This window comes from Cottoperca gobio, chromosome 16 (genome assembly GCF_900634415.1).
Source record: "Cottoperca gobio chromosome 16, fCotGob3.1, whole genome shotgun sequence".
Classification (NCBI taxonomy): domain Eukaryota; kingdom Metazoa; phylum Chordata; class Actinopteri; order Perciformes; family Bovichtidae; genus Cottoperca; species Cottoperca gobio.
Genome location: NC_041370.1, coordinates 11,034,977 through 11,060,446, shown reverse-complemented (window position 1 = coordinate 11,060,446; position 25,470 = coordinate 11,034,977). Strand labels below are relative to the sequence as shown.

Sequence of the window (25,470 nt, the reverse complement as noted above, 5' to 3'; positions counted from 1 at the left end):
AATATATTTAAATGTATCAAAAACTGAACATAACAACCTTCATGATGCTGTGATTTATTGCAGGACTGTTGTATTAGACTGCATTAGTTTCAATAATCTACCTAATAATCTGGCAACTGAGTGTATTTGCTCAGAACAAGGTCTGCATTTTTAGTTCCCCATCACTTACTGTACTTTGGAAGCACATTAGAAAGGGGTCTCTTAATGGCCAGTATGAACAAGAGGAATGATTACATCAAGTTTCACCTGTTTCAATGCACATATGGGCATACAAGTATTGTTTTAAAACAGAATTATGGTCCATGTGGAACACCTATTAAGCAAACTGATGGTCCAAATTGGAGACAAATCATGTTTCTCTTCTGCTAGTAGAAAGACCATTGTACAATCTATCTGTCTACGCTTGATTATTGTGATATTTTATATATGCATGCTTCTCCCGCCACCTTAAAGCCCCTTGACAGTACACTACGCTTTATCACAGATGATACATTTGTCACTCACCATTGCATCTTATATAAAAAGGTGGGATGGTCTTCCTTAACGATCAGAAGGGAGCAGCATTGTATGTTGTTTATTTATAAGACTACTGCAAAAACTGCCTAGTTACCTCTGCTCTCTCGTTACACTTAAATACAGTTCTTTCAATGTCAGGTCACAGGATATTTTAATATTAGCTGTATACCTACCTCTTGTTCATACTAAACTTGGAAAAAGTGAGTTAAAATACTATGTTGTATACAAATGGAGCGAGCTCGTAAACAGTTTTCTTAATTGTAAAACTGTAAAATGTATGTCTGTGAATTGATATATATATCTTTTTTTTTTATATATATATATATATATATTTATATATATTTACACGGATCTCAGTGAAATCACCTGTTCAAATAAAGGATTACGTACATAAACGACCTCTCACCTCATATAAACAATCAGTTCCTCATAATCGATTTCATAAAATCTAGGTCAAGTGCTATCACCCCGCGCATGCCCAGTACGATCTTCCGGCTGGGTTCAGTGGGGGAAAGGTGGCCGGATTGTTGACGCTGCTGCGGGCATGAACACACTGAATTTCACCAGTTGACTAAAGATATTTCTGCTGTGCGTGGATACAGTAAACTAAAGTCAACACATCCCAAAGAAGGTGAGCTAACAGCCGCATTTAGTTTGAAAGCTGTTGTTTTTAAATCAAGTTTACCCCCTAACTACATGTCTATTGTTGTGGATTTAGCCAATAACGGCAGGCGAGAGTAGCTAATGCAATGTAACGTTACCAGTATTAACGTTAGCTAGCTACCTGGAAACCGTTAGGTCCGTAGTAAACACTCCGAAACTAACTGCTTTCAACAAGCAGGTTAGCAGAATATATGTCAGTCAGTTTCTACTGAACAGGGCGCTGAAAGCCAAGTTACACTTAAAAAACTTGTATCGAGTCTTTTGGTCGTAAAAGTGGTTGATGAATTAACGTTGTTTTTGAACCAGTTCGCTTTAACGATTTAAAGCACAATGGAACTGCGGGATGTTACAACCGTCAGAAAAAGACATATCGTTTGGTTTCTGTGAATGCAAACAGACTGTGGTCACAGTGAAATTCACAGCTCTAGTCTACTGTGTGCACCTGCTCGAATATCATGTGCAGAATCTACCTGATTGTGTTTATCAGTAGCGTTTTAACCCATATGCCTCACTTTATATAATATTGTTTTCCATTTTGACTTCGAGTTCTTTTTTTAACCATCATTTTTAACCATTATCAGCATTTAAATGCCATTTTGTTTACACAATCCCACTTTTATATGTATAAAAAACAAAACCCCACAACAATTGTACACAAAAATAATAAAGCCACACTAAATACACACATACATGTCTGTTGATGTAAACCTCAAATAATGGTATATTGTACAACTTAACCAGTAGTTATTATAGATGTTTTTCATTAGCCTTTTTGCATATAAACTATACTGGCTGTTTTTTGGAATGTATGTCTTGGTATATATAATCTGAAACATTTGATGTAGGATAAGACTATAACAGATGTTTATTTTGTGGATCCAGTCTGAATTCCTTCCAGGGAGAAGAAATGGATAATAATTTGTTAGAGGCTCTGCCGGAGCTGACCTTCCAGTACCAAGGCAGCCTGCCATCCCTGCCTGTCCCGTCACTAGAGATGAGCCTTTCAAAGTACCTGAATGCAGGTAAGATAGTAACTTTGAACAACCTGCTGTGTCACGAGTTCCTCTGTTTCAGATTTGATAAAATATTATAATTATAATATTGTACATTTTTAAGAAAGAATAGGTGAAACAATTTATTTCCCCAAAACACCTGTTGTAGTATATATATATATATATATATATATATATATATATATATATATATATATATATATATATATATATATATATATATATATATATATATATATATATGTGAAATGCAGTAGGCCTCTAACTCTAAATATTATAGCAGCATACACATTTTCTTTTGTTTGCATGTATGATTGTGTGTTTTCATATTAAATGTATATGTGTACATTTGTGCGTGCTGATTAAATCCACAGTTTTTACAACAGAAGATATTTAATGTTCACAACGACCAGCAGCTGATGCTCCTACTTGACTAATTTTGTATTGCCATCAGTTCAGCCATTCGCATCTGTGGAAGAATTTAAGGCTACAGTGGACATTGTGAAGAAATTTCAAGTGGGTGTTGGCAAAGAGCTGCACCAAAAACTACTGCAGAAAGCCAGGACAAAAAAGAACTGGGTGTGTAATTGAGCTGTAAATGTCTTGTTTTGGTGTTACAGTCATAGATGTTTTACTTAGCCGACTGTTTTTTAAAATGTTATTCCTCAGTTGGAAGAATGGTGGTTAGATGCTGCGTATCTGGAGGTTCGCATCCCCTCTCAGCTGAATGTGAACTTTGGCGGCCCGACGCCCTACCTGGAGCACTGCTGGCCTCCTAAAGAGGGAACTGAGCTGCAGAGGGCCAGTATTGCCACATGGCATACACTACAGTACTGGGACATGATCCGCACGTAAGACATGGTCACACACATTTTTACAAGCTCTATTTTGGTGGTTTGATAATCAGAAGTTGAGCTCCTTTTTACATGAAGTAAGGTATATATGTAATTTGTTGTTTCTATTTCTTCCGCCTTCATGTTTTAGGGAGAGGCTGCATCCTCACAAAGTTGACAAACTACCATTAGATATGGACCAGTTCAAAATGCTGTTCTGCACCTGCAAAGTACCAGGAGTAAAGAAGGACACAATTCGTAACTACTTCAAGACTGGTAGAATAAACTCGGCTCTTATCTCTAACTTTCAGACACACCTGCATGCGCCTTAGCACACTTTCTCAGCTTACATATCACTGTTGTGTATGTGCATTTTGTGCTGTGCCACAGAGCGTGAGGGTCCCTGCCCCTCCCATGTGGTAGTGATTTGTCGTGGACGGATCTTCACTTTTGACGCAGTCTGTGATGGGAAAATCCTCACTCCTCCAGAACTATTTAGGTAGTGATATATACACACAAGTACACACACCACTCAAGAGAACAACAGAGGGTTGAAGGGTCGAGGCCATGAACCAACTGCTGCTGACACTGCTAACTGAACTTTTGATAGTAGCATAGCTCCTCGCATCTTGGCTCCTCCCAACAGGGATTCAAGAGAGAGATGTGTGGAAAAAAACGTGAGGACACATTTGACCATTAATCATGATGCACAGCATCTCTAACTGTCCTATAATATAAAGAATAACAGTTTTACTGGCAAAGTCCTATTTATATAGATCTAGTGCGCCACAGAATATGACTGATGGACCAACAGGCGATTTCAAATGTTTTAATTACAAAAAGAACGGGGTGATGGTCAAGTGTTTGTGTTAATCTTATTGTTATATACTGCCGATATTATAATTATAAATCATTCCAGGACATACCGGTTTTCCATCATGCTTTCCTAATTTGGCCGGTACGACTGTTTATGCAGGTTTTAAACCCTGTCGTAATGAGCTGGAGGACGAGGAAGCATAATTAGCTGAATGGGAAGCACCCAGGGTTCAACATTGCCTTGTTTTTATTTTATGTACACAGGCAGCTGAGCTATGTGAAAGAGTGCTGTGAGAGAGAGCCAGAGGGAGACGGCGTGGCTGTTCTCACCTCAGAGGAGAGGACTCGTTGGGCGCAGGTGAGGGGTGCTCACGTTTGGAGTCTTTGGTGTTTATCTTTGAGAATAAGATCTAAAACAGATTATGGATCACATTTGTGAAGAAGTTCTCCTATTACAAAAGCAGGCCTGAGGATCTGTGCTGTCAGCATTGTTCTGTTCACTCTCTCTGCAGGCCAGGGAGCATTTAATAAGCATTGATCCACAAAATGACACCATCCTGGAGACCATCCAGAGCAGCCTGTTCGTCATATCGCTGGATGAAACAAAACCCTACTCTACTCCAGAGAACTACACAAATGTAAGTGCTGCACAAACTTTAACTTTTTTATTTTTTCATCACCTAAAGGAAATGGTTGTGTCTGACTGTGTGACTTTGAACACAGGTGACCATGGAAGCCCTTACAGGCAACCCCACCATCCGCTGGGGTGACAAATCGTACAATTCACTCGTGTTCGCAGATGGCACTTTTGGATCCACTTGTGATGTGAGTTTGTACGCGTGTGTCATGCTAGAGGAGTCAACACTGTATGATGACATGTTTATATATTCAAGGTTTTCCATGCTGCTTATCTTGGATATTTAGCAAGTAATACTTAAATTGAAAACTTAATTCTTAGGGGTAAGAAAAAATTGATTTAAAAACTCCAATCAAATTGTTTTACAGCATGCTCCTTATGATGCCATGGTACTGGTGTCTTTGTGTTGGTATCTGGACCAGCAAATCAAAGTTACAGAAGGCAAATGGAAGGTAAACATTGACTATTACTTGATTTGGTTCATACATTTAAAAAGTTCTTGATAATTCAATTTAAATGGATATGTCCACTCTTCACACATTAATGTCTGCTTTGTTAGGGCTCAGACGCAGTGAGACCCGTACCCCGTCCTGAGGAGTTGGTGTTTACTGTGGACGAAAAAGTCCAGAGTTACATCCACCACGCCAAACAGCAGTACCTCGAGTCGGTGAGCCAGGATTAAACGGCAAACTATAATAGAAAAAGCCTGATGCAACATGACTTGTGTGTAGTCACAGCTGTGTGGTTCGCTGGTTTTTCAGACGCGGGACCTGCAGCTTGTCTGTTATGCCTACACTGCGTTTGGAAAAGAAGCCATCAAACGGAAGAAGTTACATCCAGACACTTTTGTTCAACTAGCAATGCAGCTGGCCTACCAGCGAGTACACAAAAGGTACAGGCTGGTTTAAAATAGGAAAATGTCTTTAATGATGTTTGACATCTGTGAAGTGAATGTCCCTGAATGTCTCTTCTTACCCTTCACAGCCCGGGAAGTTGTTATGAGACAGCAATGACTCGCAAGTTCTACCACGGCAGGACAGAGACGATGCGACCCTGCACCCAGGAGGCTGTAAACTGGTGTAAAGCCATGATGGACCCCACGTGTGATGTGAGTGTGTGCATGTATGAAAACCCTGCGCTGTGGCAAAATCACACAGAGGAAGGAGGTGGAAGCGGTATTTGCTTATTTGACATAAAAATGTTTCTGTCAGGCTGATGCCAAGAGGAAAGCCATGCTGGTGGCCTTCAATAAACACAACAAACTGATGACTGAAGCCCAGGAAGGAAAAGGTTAGTTTACGTTACACACAATTACTTAATATTTCTACATATCACTGTTTAATAGTTAGACCACAGATGTAAAGAAAATGAATGATTGGGGATTTTATGTAACCAAGGCATCCTTGGTCAGATATTTGACCACACAGTAGGTCAGTAGGTTGTTTTCGTCATGCCAGCTACAGTGTTAATATAATATAATGTTTGTCACCTGAATCCAACTGCTGGTGGCAGAACACTCTTTATTTTGTTTTTATTAATTAATGAATTAGTTGTATTAATGTTTGTCTGATCAACAAGTTGTTCACTGATGTTTGTGTCTCTGATATTAATCCATGTCATGGCCACTTTGTGACATCGTTGCCAGGTTTTGACAGGCATCTTCTTGGGCTGTATCTTATCGCCAAAGAGGAGGGACTTCCCACTCCAGAGCTCTTCATGGACCCCCTCTACGCAAAGAGGTACTATCTGTAAAGCTAATGTATGTCAGTGTGGTTATAAGAGTTCATTGTGTACATGTAGGTGAACATGTACATTTGATCTAATATCCAAGGTATACATCAGAAGGCCCATGTTGTCAACTGATGTTGACTTATTACAGTATGTTTGTAGAAGTGTGTATGCTGGATGATATGCAGAAATAACGACCGCACAAAAAAGTTCTATATGTGATATTTTTATCCCTAACTCTTCTTGAACTTCTTGTTCTTCAATTCAACTTTTTAAATATTTTAGTTGTACTGTATTTGTTTATATTAAAATTTTAGGTACATTTTTATTTTTTAAATCTTACTGTCGTCTTATATTTACCGCTATTGTACGTCAGCATCTCTTATGTAAATTGAAGAACAGGTTTAGGTGCACAAAGATTTGAGCTGTATTAAGGGATGGTTAAAAGATACTACTGGTGTATAACGTACATTCTCATAAATGGTCTGGTTGATAAACTGAACTGCAATACAGAAACTACAAGCAGACTCAAGACATTGCATCAGTGTTAGGAAGGTCTTTCTGTCAGCCTGTAACCGAGTTGTGTTTGTGTCTGCAGTGGTGGAGGCGGCAACTTCACGCTGTCGTCCAGTCTGGTTGGCTACACTACAGTCCTGGGGGCCGTGGCTCCCATGGTGCACCATGGCTATGGCTTTTTCTATCGCATCAGAGATGACAGGTGGGCACTCAAGATATAAGCATGTTTCCATAATGCTGTTTCCTCTCCTGAAAATGGTTTTGTCATGATTTGAGTGTGAGGTGTTAAAACGTAAGTTAAAGAATAACCACACATTTTTACAACCTTTTTGGCAGATCAAACCCCTTTTTAAATAAAAAAGCCTAAATCAAAGCTGCCTTTCTTAGTTCTTGTAATTTTCCAAAATATTAAATTATGTGCATCAGTGTCATTCAGATTTATTTCATCATCAAAGTTTGAAATTGTGCGTAGCTTCCCTGCATGTTCAGTAACTGCACTAATACCTATACTACGTCTTATTTCCCTCCCAGGATTGTGGTCTCCATCACAGCATGGAAATCTTGCCGTGAGACCGATGCTGCGACACTATACAACAACTTCTCCAACAGCTTGCATGAGATGCTCCACCTGGCCACCACATCTCAGCTATAAGTAACACATTAATGCACACACTGTTCACAAACCCTCAGTTAATAGTCGACAGCTAGTGATAGTCATGTTTGTTCTGTGCACAGATCGATGCAGAGCTACAGAATCCATGCTGCTAGGTAATAGCCACTGGTTGGGCATTAAAACTAATCTACCGACTTTTCTATTTCTTGTAGTGATGAATAATTATTTTTTCTTTCTGTAAATTGTTATTATCTGAGAATATATTTTTCCTGATTATCTGATTTCATCATTGTTGTGTACATTTTATTGAGAATGTTTCATTTTAAATCCTGACAGTATTAATCCACCTTTAAGATAAGATGATTCTAAGGCTAAGACCTTATTTATGATGTTTGTCCCCCAGTGGGTAAATATTCAACAGATGCTGCGACTGGACAATTGAAGAAAATGGCTTTTGGTTGTTTTGAATGTTGGCCTTAGATTTCTTTTTGCAATAATAAAATGCATTCCAATTAAACCCCCCACAAAAAACTATTTGATATAAGTTACATAGAATTGATTTGACTTGTTTTGGACAATATTCAGCTATAAAAGACTTTTTGCATGAATTCATTTTGCCTTTAAAAAAACCCAGCAGTCTGGTTGTTTGCCATCAGTATATCTGGAGGACGGCTAACACTGCCTATCTATGCAGGAAGTAACATTACTACTGTATTTTGCCAGCGTCCATTTTCAAAGTTTGATTACACACTTAAAATTTCAGTTTGACTTGTAACTTTGTTTAAACTAAAGGTTGCCTTCCAATCTGTAGCTGCACAGGGAAACTGTTGGTTTGCTCATTGTTGCCTTATTTGCTTTGTCACTGCACCTTTTTTATAGGGCCTACACACTATGCAGCTTTCCTTTTTTATCTGTGTTCTCTGTCTGTCAAGCTAAAGATGACTGACTGTTCATATTACTTTATATTAGGATGACCTCTGTAAAACATGAATGAACCCTAAAAACTGTGATTTCTTTCTGCACATTTCCTCTGCATTTGAAACCTAATCTGTAATCTTGTCTGTGATTGTTGACAAAGGTTTAGGAAATGGCAAAATGTGAATAAGATTGTACTTTTAAATATACAATAGCTTAAAATTTTAAATACATTTTTATTATAATTATGAACATGTGATTTTGGAAATTTTGTTCAAAGTTGTTTCGACATGAGAGATGAGATGAGACGAGAGATCTGTTTGATTGTCCTGGTAAACATGATGTTAAAATGACGTGATGATTTAATAACTGAATATAAATATTTTATAGTTACAGTACATATAAGCTGATTGTACAAAAGGTTAGTAATTCCTTATATTTGTAGAAACACAATAGGATTCCTCGGGATTGCAACCAAAGTGTGACAATAAAATATTAACTCTGCTCATCCTTTCACTTCTTTTTCCATTATTAACTCTTTATTTCTATTAACATAAAAAAAGATACATCATGACAATCAGTAAAGTAATTATCAAAGAATGTGCTCAAATGCATATACTGTAGAACAGTGGTCCCCAATCACTGGTCTGCGGACCGGTACAGGTCCGTGGGTCATTTGGTACCGGGCCGCACAGAAAGATAGAATAAAAAAAATGTTATTTTGAAAAATCACCGGATACATCTGTCTGTGCGTCTGTGTCTCTTGACACATGTCAAGACGCTCGTCTGTCACGTAATACTTTACTTAAAAAATAAAAATAAGCTCACAAGCAACAATGAGTGGAAAACAAACGTCTTTAAAGAGCTTTGTTGGAAAAGGGAAAAGACCCAATGAGGAGACATTTAAAAGACAACATCAGGAGTCCACCTGTAGCGATAAACACCTCAATACGTGTTTATCGCTACATGCAGCCGCTCTGCATAATATACTAATGAGGCAACGAAGCCTTCATAACAGCCGGCACCCGGCATTAAAAGACAAGCCCTTGGAGTTGTTTTAAAGAACCCCCCTCGGTCCGCGAACATATTGTCTTACATGAAACCGGTCCGTGGCATAAAAAAGGTTGGGGACCGCTGCTGTAGAACATAACTTATTTGTAATGATGACGTATACTTGATGCACTATGAAACAAAAATAAATCCAGTGTATTTTTAGCTTTAATCTCTGTACATTTGTCATAAGTATCTGGCAGTTAATGGAAGATAGCACCAGAAATCCGCAGCTAAGGCTTATTGGCAACAAGTAGCTCCACCTTTTAGAGAAGAAAGGATAAATGAGCCCCAGTGTACAAGGCACGCACTTAGAAGAAGCAAGTCGAGAGAAAGCATAAGAGAGTACAACGCAACAGACCTTTTTCAACATGCACAATACAAGGATCTGTGATATTATTCACATCTGTGCTTCTCCTACTGTCACATGTCGAAATATCTTCTGTGAAAAAGGCCCATTAAACTAATAAACAGTAGTACAGAAGTTACGACTTGGCTTTTTGACTGAAAGATGACTCGTCTGATGATCATGACCAAACTGCAAGACAGATTCTCACAAGGCTAAAAAGGTCACAGAGTCAAATCTCCAAACGAGCCGGGACACAATCAGAATTGTTCCTCTGAAGCTGGGCAGGGAAACATAAATATGTCATATAGCTACAATACAACCAGCGTAGTTTTGCTCCCTGTGTCCTCTTATTCCCTCCCGTGGCCCATCTGTGTGGTGACCAGCATGTGGTAGACTCCCTTTTGGGCCAGCAGCTGTTGATGTGTCCCCTCTTCGACCACCACTCCTCCCTTGAAGACAGCGATGCGGTTTGCGTTTTGGATGGTGGACAGACGGTGGGCGACGATGATGCACGTCCTGCCCTTACTGGCCTCGTCCAACGCGTCCTGCACCACCTGGATTAAGCAGAATGACGCAAAAAATTAATAAAACTCCAAAACTGTTATCTAAACCTGAGAGAACAAAGCGGTTATTTTTTGTATTCCCATTTTCTTGCTCATCGGTCTTACTGGTGGCAGCATCGTCCGTGGGAAGAATTGATATAGCCACTTTGTTTATCCCCCAACACTCACCTTCTCACTCTCAGTGTCAAGTGCGGAGGTGGCCTCGTCCAGGAGCAACACTTTGGGGTTGCGGAGAATGGCTCGGGCTATGGCCACACGCTGCTTCTGGCCACCTGACAGCTGCGTTCCCTTATCACCTGCCTGAGTGTTGTACTTCTGCTCATACAGACAGAGAGACAGCGGGGCGGGGGGCACATGATATTGTTATATTGTTATATGTTGTAAGTATTTTGTACCATTATTTATTAATTATAAGAAAACTTTCATGTACGTTTACATCTTTTCATCTGACCTGATGTGACTCACTAAAAATACTCTCTTAGCAAATTCATTTAAATTAATTCATTAGAAATTTACCGATTTCAACGATGTCCTCCTAATCTGACCGTTATATTGTCACTTTATTATTTGTCAGATTTTATTTGCGTGGTCTTTTTCTTTTTTATGCATATTTAATTATCATTGTTTGAGGGAGCCTGAGACTTATGATTGAATTGCCAACAACTGCTTCTATATAATTGTTGTGCATATGATAAATAAAGAAGTTATTGCATTTTTGCATCCAGAGAAACTTCCTGGGAAATTATTATGAAATGATGGACCTGTGAAAATAATTGAACAGGGACACTTCTTTTAAAAAGAGAGATCTCTGTTTTTCAATGCTGTGAGCTCCACAAACCAAATCTATTGACTGTCATTGTATAGAGGTGGAGGAAGAAATCCTATATTGACAGAGGGAATCTCTCTAAACCTGAAACTAGACACCCTTAGAGTTAATAAAGGCCTTTAGATGAGTTGCATTTCTTTCCGTTGTATAATCACTGGTACACTGACACACACCATAACCCAATTGTTCCAGTAGAGGGCCTCAGATGTTACAAAGATCGAACTACTCGATATAAAAACATCACACTGCTCTTTTATTTGCATCAGTCTGAGAATAGAGCATTAATGAAACCTCTCAGCAGTTACCTGTGGCAGGCCTTCTATGAAGCTGTGAATGTTGGCCGCTTTGGCAGCTTCCTCTATCTCCGCCTGGGTCACAATGCGGCTGTTGTCTCCATAGGCGATGTTTTCAGCCAAGGTGCAGTCGAAAAGCAAAGGCTCCTGGGATACGATGCCTATCTGAGATCTCAACCAATGGATGTTCAGCTGTTTTGCGTTCATGTTGTCGAGCAGCTGAAGGAGAAAATGATAGCAGTAAATATTGTAGAAGTAGCAGTGGGGCTGGATGTCTAAAACGTGCAACAACAGTTTTTTCTGGTCTCCTTCAACAACTCCCGAGTAAAATATCTGGCCCTTTAGCTGCTCAATACTCCACAATGTTCACCAGCTAGTTGTTAACTTTGTCTGTGTGTCGTTTAGGGTAGAATGATCTTTATTGTCATTATACCCAGGTACAATGAACCATAAAGACTTCTTTCTGTATACCAAACTAAATAAAAGCAGTAAAAAAAGTAATGGCAGCATAAAAATAAAAGGCGCAAGTTAAATCAAATGTACACATTTATAAATATGCACATGTACAGAGGTAAGAGCTTAGTGCTGAGCGGGTTTTTCTGAAAATATCTGCCTGCTCCGGTTTAAAACAATGTTAATGTACGACAGGATTACTTTATTTTCCCCGTAGGCAAATTAGTTTTTTAGTTTCTAATTAAAACATATTATTCTTGTCTCTCTCAGAAGACTGTCAGCAACAACAGGAATGAATCCCATCAAGATAAAATGAGATGGTTGGTGCAGTAAAGTTAAAAACACACAAGGTAAACCAGCCTTATACAGGCTCTATGTTCCTGTATCATCAGTACAGTGCTGCTTTAAAGAGCTGTAAAGCAGCCATAAACACACAGGCTAGTAGGTGAAGAGGCACAAGTGTTAGTCAGCCAGTTACACCGAGTGTGGGTGTGTATTTATGTTCTTACCACTGTTCCCTCCTTGGGGTCGTAGAACCTCTCCAGTAGCTGGATTGTGGTGCTCTTTCCACAGCCGCTGCTCCCCACCAAGGCGAGAGTCTCTCCCTTTTTAACTTTCAGATTCAGCCCTCGGAGGATTGGCACATTAGGGCGTGTTGGGTAGTTAAACGTAACACCGTCAAAGTGCACGTTACCATCAAATGTGTCCTTAGGTTTTGAGAGATGACACAGAAGAGTGATTTATCAGTTTGTGTGTCAAGAGTTGTGTTTTTTGTGCTGTGTGTTATAATTTACCGGCGACTCTCCCTCCTGTGAAAGATTGTCAATGGCGGGCTCTATGCTCAACAGCATCATAAGGTGGGCAGCTGAGACTTTAGCCTTAGCGTAGTTTGGAGCGAAGGAGTTGGCCTCTCCGAGAGCCATGGCACCGTACAGAATAGCAGAAACCACACTGGGAGAGGAAGTCAAATGCATGTTAGTTTAGTTTCAATCTTTCATGGAAGAAGGGAAATGTACTTTTTATTTACTTAAAATTCTCAATACCCCCTAAAACTGCAAAAATAATGATGCCATTCCCACCTGCCTCCGCTGCACTTTTTGTTTAATGCAAGCTAATATTATCATTTTCTATTGTGAGCATGTTAGCATTTAGCTAGCTTATTATCTGCAGCTACATCATTCTGATATTGAGTGAAATATAACATCCCAAAATGTATTTTTATGATTGCGCGACACCAAATAGACAATTCTAGATGTCTCGTGCATCACTTTAAATGAATTTACTATAACTCAGTCTGATTCACTGGGTGTCTTTTGAAACCTTTGGCTCTTGGAAAGAATCTAAAACAAAACTTTTAGAGTTTTATGTTCCTTGCGATGACCTTAGAACTTCCTCTTTATGTAACACGTAGAATATTAATGAAGGCAGAGGCTTCTCCTGAACAATAACACACTGAGTCACGTTAGAATCCTAAAACACGTGTGTTCCTGTTGAATCATCAAAGGTACATGTGCCTCACACACTTCAGGTCAGGGTAATGATTAAAAGCAATATAAACAGCTTCTTCTCCTGCCAACAGGAATGCTTTGCTCTGCTGTATCCTACGAGTGCACACAAACACAAGTCTTCTCTATCCTAAACTAAAACATACTCACTTGATTAAGAGACAAGAAAAAGTCACACTGTCTATTTACTCACAGAAATACTCCCTCAATATCCATCCTTCCTTTCGCAACGAGCCAAGCTCCAAAGCGGAAACAGCCCGCATAAGCAAAGTAGATCATGGCCTGGCTAAGGCAGAAGGTAAGACCATGCACATGGGCGTTTTTCTTGGCGTTCCTGTTTAGAGTGTGAGAGAAAGGTGGCATCAGAGAGATCACTCTTGATTAAATATATCATTTGTGTTCTTTTTTCTTATGAAGATGATGGATCTGTGGTTTGAATAATGTAATTTTTCGTACTTGAATGGTCTTAAGAGGTTTTCCTGATACAAAGACTCAAACGTGGGTTCTCTGTTAAGAGAGACAACGGTTCGGATATTCTCAATGGCCTCTGTAGCAATCTGTAGAGACAAATCACACAGATATTATATCTACTGTATATCACAAGGTCAGTGATTCAGCAAATTGTGCTTATAATATCATGTTACTCTGACACACTGAATCCCTACCTTTCCAGATTCTTCCAGCTCCTTCTTGTCTTCAGCAGCGTGTCCGGTGAGCGCCTTCATCTCCACAGCTCCAGCCACTGCCATGAAGGGCACCACCGCCATGATGAGCAGGGTCAGTTCCCAGCCGTACACGAAGGAGATGATCACACTGGTGCCCAGGTTGGCTATGTTCTGGGCCAGCGTGGCCATACGTACTCCTGTAGCCTGAGCAGGCGTGAAAAATGGGAATGAAGCAGATGACAAGATCTCTGGTTTACTGAGTCGATTCATTGTGGTAGTCTTTGGCAAATAGCTTTGTTAGTTGTGTGTGTGTGTGTGTGTGTGTGTGTGTGTGTGTGTGTGTGTGTGTGTATGTGTGTGTGTGTGTGTATGTGTGTGTGTGTGTGTGTGTGTGTGTGTGTGTGTGTGTGTGTGTCCGATGTTGAGACTTACCCCTTGTACTTGGGCTGCGTCTGAGGCCAGCCTCGTAGTGAGCGCTCCAACACTGTTTTTGGGGTTGTCAAACCAACCGAGGTCCTACAAGAAAACAGGGATTAACATTTTCCATTCACCATGAAAATAAATATTATAAATTGTCTTAGAATTAAAAGACTCTTAATGTACAATAGCAATCAGAAATATGTTAACAATTCGAGCTTAAGTGCCACATTATTCTGACTAGGCATCGGACGATATGAAAATAACGTGTCACAATTATGCTGGGAAAAAATATGTTTTAACCTCTTAAAATGAAACTAAAACATACTGGAATCACTTAATCGTACATTTGTTAAGAAACACAGTATATTTCATTGCATCCCAGATAGGACTCATTGTTTTAAGTGAACAGCCTTTTTAGTGAAAAAACAATCAAATAATGTTAAATAAAGTAATCTTTAATCACAAGGTCCATAAATAAAAGATAAATACAATTAAAAAAGCATTATTGTACGAGTCTGTTCTTTCTTACATGATAAATCCTGTGTATTTTAAAATCAGGCTCTATTATGAAGTCACTCATGTGAGGATAGTCACGATTATCCTTTCAACGGAAATTCAAAATGAGCTATCAGTGATAGAAATCCTATATTGTCCGTCCCTAGTTCTGACTTCTGTTGTATTAAAACATTAAAACAATTCAGATTTAGACTTTCTTTACATTCAACATTACCAAAAAATATATATTTAAGAATGGAAAAAACATTGTTAGTTATAATTGATATATAAGTTATAATAGAGATAGCAGAGGGGAGGAGAGAGAAAGAGAGGTAAGACTGTGACTCTGTTTTATTAATAATTTAGAGCCGGTCTCTGTGCAGGTCGCTCATTTCAGTTGTTTACACTCACCTGTCTCATCATGGCCTTGAAGGCCCCGAGTCTCAGTCTGAGGGTCAGAATCTCTCCAGATTTACCAAAACAGAAGCCCTGTTAAAAGTTGACAGACAGAAGACATGAGCACACCTGTACATTGGCATAACTTCGTGTGGCTAAGAAATCAAATAAGTGTATTTCCCAAAATGTCAAACTATTCCTTTGAGCGCAATGAACACACCCGGTAATAAGGATGTGTGTGTGTACACGCGTACCTGTAGAAACATGGCAACGAAGGACACGGCTCCAATCACAACAAACATCAGTGAAAAGAATGAAGCTCTTTGCCTGATAACTTCTGGATCATGATGTGCAAACAACTGTGATGAGAGAAGGGAAGAAACAGCTCATTTGAAGCTTTTTGCAACATCAGAAAAATGTTACAATTTCAAATGAATCATTACAATAACTTGTGTGGTACACAGATACGAAGAGCGACATACAGTGATGATCTTGGAGAAGATGACAGCAAACAGTGGCTGCATCGCGCCGTTGATGATGGCACAGATGGTCCCCACAAAAATGTATGGCCACTCGGTAATGTTGAGACCAATCAATTTAATGAACGACACGGGGGGAATATTTTCATCCTACAGAAAGAGGGAGAAAGAGGTGAGTCACATCTCTTTCTAACAGCTTCGCTCCCGCTTTTTCTTCAGGAAGAGATTCAAGAAAGTGACACTGTGGTAATTTAGTATGTAACTGATGGAACGTGAGGAAAGATGGAGGGACAGAGTGGTTCGGCAACACAGAAGCAAGTTCATTGTGTGTTTTTACAAGATGATTATCGTGTACATAGTTCAGAGGCAGGCTTAAACACAAAGCCTGGGTCACTCTCACTATCATTAACATATCATTATCAATCAATTATCATAGTACTGAGAACTAGAGGCCGAATAATCCTGGAATTGTTCTAGTCCCATTTCCTTGATATATTTTGGCCACTAACCATAAGTTTACCCAATTCTGTATTTTTTAAGGAAAAGTATATAAGAAAGCCCTGAGACGCAAGTGAGAAAAATAATTATGGTGATCCAATTTTTAAATCTAATATAAGTAGATTAGATATATGAAATACAATTTTCACCAAAACTAAACCTGTTAAAGCCTGAAAAAATAAATCTAGTTCAACCTCGTCGCCTTTTTTTTTTGCATCTAACAATATATAGACCGTAATAGTGGGGTTGGACTATGAAAGTATATAATGTTGTATAGCGTGCACAGACCATGTTGAAAATGTAGACCCAGCCACTCAAAGCCCAAAAAACGACAGCTCACCTCTTCCATCTCTTCATCGTTTAACTTTTCTTTCTCCATTTTGTCTACCTCTGAGGCAGCGAAGGAGGAACTTATTGAGGACTTCCTCTTGTGCAGAGAGGACTGAGAGAGGGACTTGACTAACGGGTTCTTCTCATCATCAGACAGCTCACACTTCACCTCATCCTGCTTCTCCACTTTCTGAAAGGTCTGCGGCAGAGAAAGGAAACCACAGAAACAAGCCGTATCAAAGGCTGACCATTCTGAGATTAGAAATTGAGTTCAAGCCCAAACAAATAGTGTATCAAAGTGTTTATGTGAGTCTATGTCACCTGCATGGTGACCAGTGTGTGGTAGACTCCCTTTTCTTCCATCAGTTTGCTGTGAGTCCCCAGCTCTACAATTTTCCCTTCATGGAAGCCAGCAATGACGTCAGCGTTTCTGATGGTTGACAGGCGGTGGGCAACAATGATGGTGGTACGACCGAGTCGGACCTGCACGCAGAGATATACCGTATGTACAAGGAGCTAAAATTGTACATACAATTTAATAAACATTTACGAACACATTTGCATTTGACACACTTTAATATTTGTGATAATTGTCTCCGACCTGTGGCTTTATGAGGCTTTGAGCTTCATGCTGTTGTTTGCCATGTTCACTATCTTTTTTTTTATAATTAGCATGCCAATATTTGACTGTTAAAGTAAACGCAAAGTACAGCTGAGGCTGATTGGAATACCATTAGTTCTGAAAATATTTGGTCAAAAACCAGTAATACTGGAAAAAGTTACATTTGACTTGCTGGTGAAACTAGCGTCAAAGTCATGGATATATGTACTTTACTTCAAGGAAATACATCCAATATTTGTTGAGACCATGCCTCCAGGCACACTCAGTGTTACAGCATCATGTGACTCACACCAGCCAAAAACACTACTTTTCCCCGACATACATTAAAAAAGCAAAGGCTGTAAAACTGTGAATCCATTTGTTTTACAAACATCAAATAATATTTTGTATGATCGGAATTTGGTCCATTAGGTCCGATAAAATTTGAGTCTGGAGGAGCTGTGTGATGATATTATGTGTGTGTGTGGAGACAACAGGAAGTCTGCTTGCTCTATGGGCCAAAAAGCGTAGCAGTGTGAGGAAGCCCATGTAAGATTTGATAGGAATGAATGGGGCGCCATCTTGGATCGATGGATATTTCCGTCTGGACCAAAGTGGTGGAACAACCAACGGACAGACCAACTTTGCCAAATGTAGAGCCACACCATAAAGAAAGTAGTAAACCAAATGAATCGAGTATTTGAACTAACTTTCTTCATGTCATTGTCAAAGTGCAAAGTGAGCCTGAAAGCTGTGTTCTGAATGAGGCAGAGCATGTATCTGTGTGTATTTGTACCTTGTCGAGTGCAGATTGCACAATGGTCTCACTCTCAGCATCAAGAGCAGATGTGGCTTCGTCCAACAGAAGGATTTTGGGGTTGCGGACTAAAGCTCGAGCAATCGCAATCCTCTGCTTCTGTCCTCCACTCATTTGAGTCCCTCGGTCTCCGACCATTGTCTCAAACCCCTGATCAACGATAAGAGTTTTAATATTCGCAAGTGGTGGACAGAGTTTTTGAAAAACACATAGAACAGGGAGTCATAAACACAATCATACTTCAGGAAGGGTCATAATGAAGTCGTAAGCGTTAGCCTCCTTGGCTGCTTGTTCGATCTCCAAAGATGTCACGTCCAGTCGGCCGTATCTGATGTTCTCAGTGATGGTGGTGGCAAAGAGGATGGGCTCCTGACTCACCACTCCGATCATCTCTCTCAGGTAGCGGACGTTAAGAGAACGGATGTCGTGCCCGTCAAGAGTCACCTAAAATGCAGGAGTGAAACACATACAGCTCTTAATGTAAATCTGTGACACAGCCATTCGTATTCGAAACAACATCTATGTTGTTAAAATAATAGTTTATTGGGGGGAAACAGCCTCATTTGCTTTCTAGCCGAGAGCTAGATTTGATACATCGCCAACACTTAGCAACTCACACCAAAACAATCTAGATTAATAAATGGAATTACAGGTAAAAGGAAAATATGTATTTTTGATTTAGGGGTGAACTGTCTCTTTAAGAAAGTATTAAGACTCTCAAAGTTAATTTCATATCAATGTAAAGTTAATGGAAGCAGTAGCTGCCTGGAAAGCAGGAAAAAACTAGTGTCTAGCCCTCAGTGACACAGCGTACACATGATTCACTTTTAAATCCTCAACTATAGCAGAGTGGATATAATGACAAATACTGAATCAATCCTTTGAACAAAGCTGTTTAGAAACATCTCTTACAGATCCTTCCTTAGGATCGTAGAACCTCTGCAGCAGCTGGATCGTGGTGCTTTTCCCACAGCCGCTGCTCCCCACCAAGGCAATGGACTGTCCACTCTTCACGCTCAGAGACAAGTCATTTAATACCTACAAATGAAAACAATGTCAGTCATGAGATACAGGTTGAAATAATATAATGTCTGTTTTAGAGTTCAGTAAACGGTGTCTAAGGAAAACGTACTTGGACGTCTGGCCTCGAGGGGTAGCTGAAGTGGATTTTCTTGAACTCTATGTTTCCTGTGATGGAATCAGGCTTGAAGCCGGCTTCTGAAAAACTGTCAATGTCCGGGTTCTGTTGAGACAAGAGTTAGCTATATTTTTACTTCTAAAAACTGTTTTTTGTTCTTGTTTGTAGGCACAGTTGGATAAAGAACCTGATTCTTATCACAACCTCAAACACACAATGGGAGGAAGGCTGTTAGCCCTCCATGTTAGGGGGAGCTCTTTGGGTTTTCTCTGCTTTACTCGGTGCACACACACACACACACACACACACACACACACACACACACAAACACACACACACAAAGAATGTGAGACTGTTTTATGTCCCGCTGGAGGCCTCACCCTTCTGTATTTCCGACCATCACATTAAAGGTTTTCTATAAAGCATCTTTCTGGATCAGACGTCACAAAGTTCTTAAATAGGGACATAATATGAAAATAAATAAATAAAAGCAATATGTCCACAGATCTTTAATTCAATGGGAGACAGTTACCAAGTTCAGGATCCACGACTTTGGTCTACTTTAGTTTCGAGCGTGGAGCATGCAAATGCATTGATTAATGTTATGATTGTGATTGCGATGTGATTATGACTGTTTTGATTAGTCTGTAACTGTGCTGCTGCCTATCCTGGCTAGGACTCTCTTGAAAAAGAGATTTTTAATCTCAATGACACCTATCCTGGTAAAATAAAGGTAAAATCAAAAAGGAAGATTTCATACTTTTTCAGTTTTGCTTGAGGCTGTGTGCTAACTGCTCATCATTGATCAAACATGTGCAAACAGACGTACTGTTGTTTGTAGAATATAGCGTCCTGCGTCCTGGCGATAAACTCCTTTGAGTGTGTTGTCACTGTGAACGACTAACAGTTGCTCTGTAAACTAAACACAGGAACAGCTAAAATAGCTCAAGACTCTGAAATGGAAATGGAGGATTTTAATGGTCTCACACACATGTACACAGCAGCAACTATGCAGCGCCCGGGGAGCCTGGTGCCAAAATACCAGTTCCCACTCTCAGTCCATAAGTGTACTTGAACTGGCAACCCTCGTCTTCCCAAGCCCTAACTAACTGAGCTACTGCCCCCCCACTGAAAGGAGAATTGTTTCACTTAAACTAACAGGTAAGATAAGATAAGACACACATGCCATGACAAGGAAGCTGCTGCACATGTGTGATGGGGTACGGTAAAACTGACCTTATTTAACCTCACGGTACATTCACAGTAAGTTCAGGGAGAGGAGCGCCACAGCTGTGCAGTATAAACCAAATGACCTGACAGCAGGTGCTCCAATTAGAGCAAATCCAACATCTTTGACTCCAGGTTGTCGGCTGCATCAAAGCGGCTCCCCGGAGTGCCAGAGTACAGCGGTGCATGTTCAGTAATACAAACCGACAACTGTCCAGCACCAAAAGGATCTGAAAAGAAATGTGTGCTTTGGGGAAAAATGTGGCATTCCTTACATGATCAATGATGGCGTACACTTTATATGCAGCTCCCCGGGCGCTCGCAAAGGTCTGGAAATTAGGAGAGGTCTGTCCCACAGAGAACGCTCCAATAAGCACGACGAAGAACACCTTAAGAGACATAGACATCGGTGTTAGCTGAAGCAACCTTTCTTTTCCAAACTCCCTTTATGCTTAAAGAGAGAAGATTATTAGAAACTGTGTCTTCATGTGTCTACTCACGGTGAGTACAGTTCCAATGGTGTACTCTTTACTCAGGATGAGCGTGCTTCCGTACCAGAAGGCCAGAGCATAAGACAGGTAGATCATCAGGAAGGTGAAGCCCATGGCAAAGTTAGCAGATGTTGCTTTCTTTATTCCCATGTTCTTTGCTTTCTCCAAGTTCTTATTGTATCTGTGGTGCAACACAAGCACAAGCACAAGCACACACACACGCACACACACACACACACACACACACACACACACACACACGCACACACACACACGCATTAGTGCTAGGTCAATGGAAAGTTGGATACATTATATATTAGATTGCAATGACAACAGGGCCCTTTGGCATATTTACATGTCCCATCAGTAGACACTAATCTAATGTTTTGGTATTTTTTATGGGTTTTATCCAGTTACAGCCTTTGCAGAGGCCATTTCTTAGACTTTGATACATTTATAAACAAAGATTTATTTGCCCTGCACAGATGTTTTGTTTTGTTGAATAGAAAATAACCACAAAGTAATGAGACATTCAGTCTCATTACTTTCCATCAGATCTTGTCCCTAGTTTTCTTTTATGTATATTTTTCATCTTTTATGAAGCACCTTGCATTCTTTGTCTTATTTTGGTGTATGAAATGTGCTTAACAAATAAAGTTTATATATACAGGTATATATAGTTCTGCGTATATTTATATATCATATTGTACCTGTTGATTTCTCTGTCCTGACCATTGAAGGCAAACACTGTCCTGATAGCAGAGAGAACTTCTTCTGCCACAGCTCCAGCTTTCGCATATGCGGTCTGCTCTTTCGAAGTGAAAGACGCCAGCACCTAATCAGACAAGGATGAAGACATCATTTTATTAAGAATACCTGCAGGCGGCTGCGTCCTACGATCAACATATGGTTACCAAGAGAAAGGCGAAAAGATGGACAAAGAGAACGTGAACTTTAAAAGAGCAACACAAAGACGACTGAGAGATGCTTACTTTGGAGAAAACTCCAGCTGAAATGGCCAGCGCAGGGCTCACAGCCAGGATGACGAGAGTGAGTTTCCAGCCTTTGACGAAGCCGATGATGAAGGATGTGAGGAAGGTTGTTAAGGCCTGGATAATCCTGCTAGCCTTGTCGCCAATACCTTCTTCAATCTTATAGATATCACTGTGAATGAAAAGACAAACAAAATGTCCCCCAATGATCTTCAGAATACTGCAACATGTATTAAGAATGGAAGTAAAACTATCTTTGCTGTTGTCATGTGAAAACTGTGTAGCTTTATTAATCCTGATCTGAATGTTTTAACTTCAGAAGAAGGATTATATTATACGACAATGAAAGACAAGTTAAAATATGTCAACTAAGGCTCTGTCGTGGGCATCTTTCACTAACATAGACCTAATAATCAATTATTTAAGAAAGACAATGTTTGTTGCCTAGCCCTCCTTTACAATAATACGGCTGCATGTGACTTGTGTTTTACCCACTCTGTGAGACGCGTGTTGAGCTCTCCTGTTTCAGTGACATCGAACCAGCCAATGTCCTGTTGCATGATGCGGTGGAAAAACAACTTGCGGATGCGTGTGGACTGCCTCGCGGCTGACAGCGACCAGAAGGTCACCTGCACGTAGGCTACCAGCAGCACGACGAAGCCCAGGATGGAGTAAGAGATGGCAAAACTGTAAGAAGAGAAGTATTGTGACACATGTGACTTTAAAGGAGACATATCATGAAGAACTCACTTTTTCAGTGCTTGTGCACATATACATTTGGGTATTTGGATTGCCTACCAACCCATCCAATGCCTCTGTCAGAAAACATGTGCTTTTTCTCGTAAGCCAAACGAGATATAAAACAGAGCACTTCAGGTAGAGGGTGAAAACAGATATAAACAGATTTAAATCTGAAAGTATGAACCTGGAAATGAGCATAATATGTCCCCTTTAAAATGTCTGCTTGGACTTGAAGAAAATAAATGATCTAACTTCTAATACATTTAAAGCTGGGAATATAAACAAAAACAACAAAGCAACAAAGCAATTGTATGTTTGCAGAAACCCCTGCATGTTCCCTGACCTGCACTTATGAAACTCTTACAAACATAAAAAAAAACACAACCATCAACATTAAATTAAATATTTTAGAGATGAGCCTGCTCTGTTTATGCTGATCATATAAAGTCTTACCCCCTCATGTCTTGCTGTAAGGTGTTGTTTATTCGATTGTAGGTGACATCTGAAGACACAAGATTACAAAAGACATTGTTGAAGAAAGGTTTTGAATACATGTGAATTATTTATTTCAGGTAATTATATCTGACTGAAAACTCACTCGGGTTTGTGGTGTTGATTTGGCTCGTCTGGGTGTCATCTACAAAGCTGTCTGCCATGTCCCCAAACACAATACACATAAGAGGAAGTACGACACCGTGAATCATGGCACAGAGGGTCCCAGTCACGATCAACACAACATCCAAGCTGTTTGCAAACCTAAACTACACTCACATAAAGCAGAGAGTGTGGAAAGACCAAAGACAGAACAGCAGAAATCAGTATCTGTATGTATGTTGTGGATTCTCCTGATAATTCGCTAAGAATTTTCCTAAGAATTTAGAATTATGCAATCAGAACGGGGGAAATACTTTAAAGTCTAACCAGCTATTATATTCTCACAGCAGGGGATGAGGGGAGTCAAACCCAAACAACAGGAGGATGTGCCGCACTCCCATCCTCTCTCCCCGCCTCCTCCTCTCACACAAACCATGACACACACACACACACACACACACACGCACTCACACACACACACACACACACTCACACACACACACACTCACACACACACACACACACACACACACACACACACACACACACACACACACACACACACACACACACTCACCACACACACTCACACACACACACACACACACACACACACACACACACACACACACTCACACACACACACACACACACACACACACACACACACACACACACACACACACACACACATAGCTGGCTGTTCTGCTTGTAAGATGACACCACTTACAGCATTATGACATAATCATTATCAGTCTTTACCCGCTAACTTCGGGCTAATCTCAAAAGCATTAAAAAAAATCAATACAGCTGTTCCTTTTTTTCTATTGTTTTCGAACACACACACACACACACACACACACACACACACACACACACACACACACACACACACACACACACACACACGCACACCCAACATAACATTTTGATTGCATTTTACAACAATACGAAAACTAATTTGTTTGTTTTATAAATGATTTCAAATGATTTTCTCATCACTTACGGTGTACTCCATTAAAATAGCAAGAAAGATTTGTGGGAAAATATCTTTATTATTGTTATTGTTTTGATGTATGCACCTATATTTGAAGTCCTTGCTCCTTTTTTGTTCTTTTTGTGGGCCTTATCTATGCCTAGTGATTAAGAATTATTTATTCATATACACACATATATAATTTGATATAAATCTCCCCTATTTCATTTATTTTGATAACGTTTAGATTGTATTGGATGTATTCTCTGCGAGATCTTGTATGTTCTTTTATGTGTGTTCAGTTAAAAAAAAACAGTAGAAAGAATTAGACTGTAGAAAGTGACAAATAAATCCACATTAACTGCTTCAAAAGAATAATTACATTACATAAACACCTGGTTGTGACAGGAAGATATCACAGTGTGATGACTGAGCTTACCACACCAATGGGTCCGACCATGGGCAACTTTGGCTCCTTTTCTTTTTCTTTTTCATTTTCATTCATTCTTGCTTTCACTAGAATATATAAAAAGCATGATGCATAAATATAAAGTCTCTAATTCTTCCCCCCTAGAGAATAACTGAAACACCTGTTGATGTATATAGGTGTTCAAACCATCACTCTTGAAATCTACTGACTTTGGTTATAAAAAAAAGTTATTAAAATGTGTTTACCTTAGGTCTCCATTTTGTGGCAGTTTGGCTGTAGCCAACATTTGTAATTCGTTCTTCTCGTCCATGTCTGGGTCCTGTCAGAACATGTCAGGTCTCAATCTCAACAATTTATATTATTATCCTCTCTGATGTGATCGCCACAGAGCAGCCTCAGGATTCAAAACTCATTGGTTAAGCCATTGTAAACTGTGTCATTAAATTGTATTATATTCTATGACTATGAAAAACGCAGGTTTAAAAGTAGACAACAATTTAAATTAAAACATTCGTTTACCCACCGTTTCTCTCGCGACCCCTCTCAGTGTTCCGGTCTATTTCTGACAGAGGTGGTGATCACACGCGCGCCTGTGCAATGCTTCCTCCTCCTTCTCTCTTGCCTCCTCACGTGTCTTTATTGCAGGCTGACTATGTCAGAGGACGTCAGAGGACATAAGCTTCAGATAAATAAGATGCAGCTTTGACTTGTTCGTGTTTCTCCATGATGCTGGGTTGTCCGTTTGAGAGTCCCCCGGTCATTCACGCTATCGGGGCTTCATTGTAAATGATCAATTAAAGCCTGCCAACGACAGGCAGGGGAATGGCTAAACTGTATCTTTCACCCTACTTAAGTAAAAGACTTCCACAATTTAAGGAAATGGGTTTAAGG

General features: G+C 39.8%; 2 protein-coding genes across 3 annotated transcripts; one reads left to right on the top strand and one right to left on the bottom strand.

The window, feature by feature from the left end:
- The first annotated feature begins 982 nt into the window (after nucleotides 1-982).
- Nucleotides 983-8,754, top strand: crot (carnitine O-octanoyltransferase). Of its 2 annotated transcripts, XM_029450652.1 has the most exons (17): nucleotides 983-1,147; nucleotides 2,062-2,201; nucleotides 2,647-2,771; nucleotides 2,862-3,043; nucleotides 3,177-3,301; nucleotides 3,416-3,524; nucleotides 4,106-4,199; nucleotides 4,354-4,479; nucleotides 4,565-4,666; nucleotides 4,847-4,930; nucleotides 5,038-5,145; nucleotides 5,240-5,370; nucleotides 5,463-5,586; nucleotides 5,690-5,768; nucleotides 6,124-6,217; nucleotides 6,805-6,924; nucleotides 7,254-8,754. In XM_029450652.1, exons 2-17 carry the CDS (start codon nucleotides 2,087-2,089, stop codon nucleotides 7,372-7,374), a joined length of 1,839 nt encoding a protein of 612 aa, XP_029306512.1. In that variant the 5' UTR covers nucleotides 983-1,147; nucleotides 2,062-2,086; the 3' UTR covers nucleotides 7,375-8,754. The 2 variants fall into 2 exon arrangements, with proteins under 2 accessions (XP_029306512.1, XP_029306513.1); XM_029450653.1 differs by lacking the exon at nucleotides 983-1,147 and having other exon boundaries at nucleotides 2,067-2,201; nucleotides 2,652-2,771.
- Nucleotides 8,755-9,262: 508 nt separating this feature from the next.
- abcb4 (ATP-binding cassette, sub-family B (MDR/TAP), member 4) lies at nucleotides 9,263-25,248 on the bottom strand. The gene is made up of 28 exons (XM_029451660.1): nucleotides 25,103-25,248; nucleotides 24,825-24,898; nucleotides 24,589-24,665; nucleotides 23,178-23,340; nucleotides 23,033-23,081; nucleotides 22,334-22,525; nucleotides 21,839-22,010; nucleotides 21,557-21,681; nucleotides 20,856-21,027; nucleotides 20,631-20,744; nucleotides 19,123-19,233; nucleotides 18,903-19,028; nucleotides 18,231-18,434; nucleotides 17,970-18,140; nucleotides 16,894-17,055; nucleotides 16,583-16,771; nucleotides 15,748-15,894; nucleotides 15,520-15,624; nucleotides 15,281-15,358; nucleotides 14,387-14,470; nucleotides 13,955-14,158; nucleotides 13,746-13,846; nucleotides 13,483-13,623; nucleotides 12,579-12,735; nucleotides 12,294-12,491; nucleotides 11,344-11,550; nucleotides 10,381-10,527; nucleotides 9,263-10,203 (listed from the first exon to the last, which is right to left on the bottom strand). The coding sequence occupies exons 3-28, from the start codon at nucleotides 24,652-24,654 to the stop codon at nucleotides 9,997-9,999; spliced, it is 3,792 nt and encodes a 1,263-aa protein (XP_029307520.1). The 5' UTR covers nucleotides 24,655-24,665; nucleotides 24,825-24,898; nucleotides 25,103-25,248; the 3' UTR covers nucleotides 9,263-9,996.
- Between the last annotated feature and the right edge of the window lie 222 nt (nucleotides 25,249-25,470).

Bases quoted from the DNA above. Each gene is read 5' to 3' on its own strand.
- crot (XM_029450652.1), top strand. From the start codon at position 2,087: ATGGATAATAATTTGTTAGAGGCTCTGCCGGAGCTGACCTTCCAGTAC. The intron at 2,202-2,646 runs GTAAGATAGTAA...TATTGCCATCAG, and splicing joins TTCAAAGTACCTGAATGCAG to TTCAGCCATTCGCATCTGTG. The intron at 5,371-5,462 runs GTACAGGCTGGT...TACCCTTCACAG, and splicing joins TACCAGCGAGTACACAAAAG to CCCGGGAAGTTGTTATGAGA.
- abcb4 (XM_029451660.1), bottom strand. From the start codon at position 24,654: ATGAATGAAAATGAAAAAGAAAAAGAAAAGGAGCCAAAGTTGCCCATG. The intron at 18,141-18,230 runs GTATGATTGTGT...ATCGTTGATCAG, and splicing joins TCATTATGACCCTTCCTGAA to GGGTTTGAGACAATGGTCGG. The intron at 12,492-12,578 runs GTAAATTATAAC...TCAAAACCTAAG, and splicing joins CACAGGAGGGAGAGTCGCCG to GACACATTTGATGGTAACGT.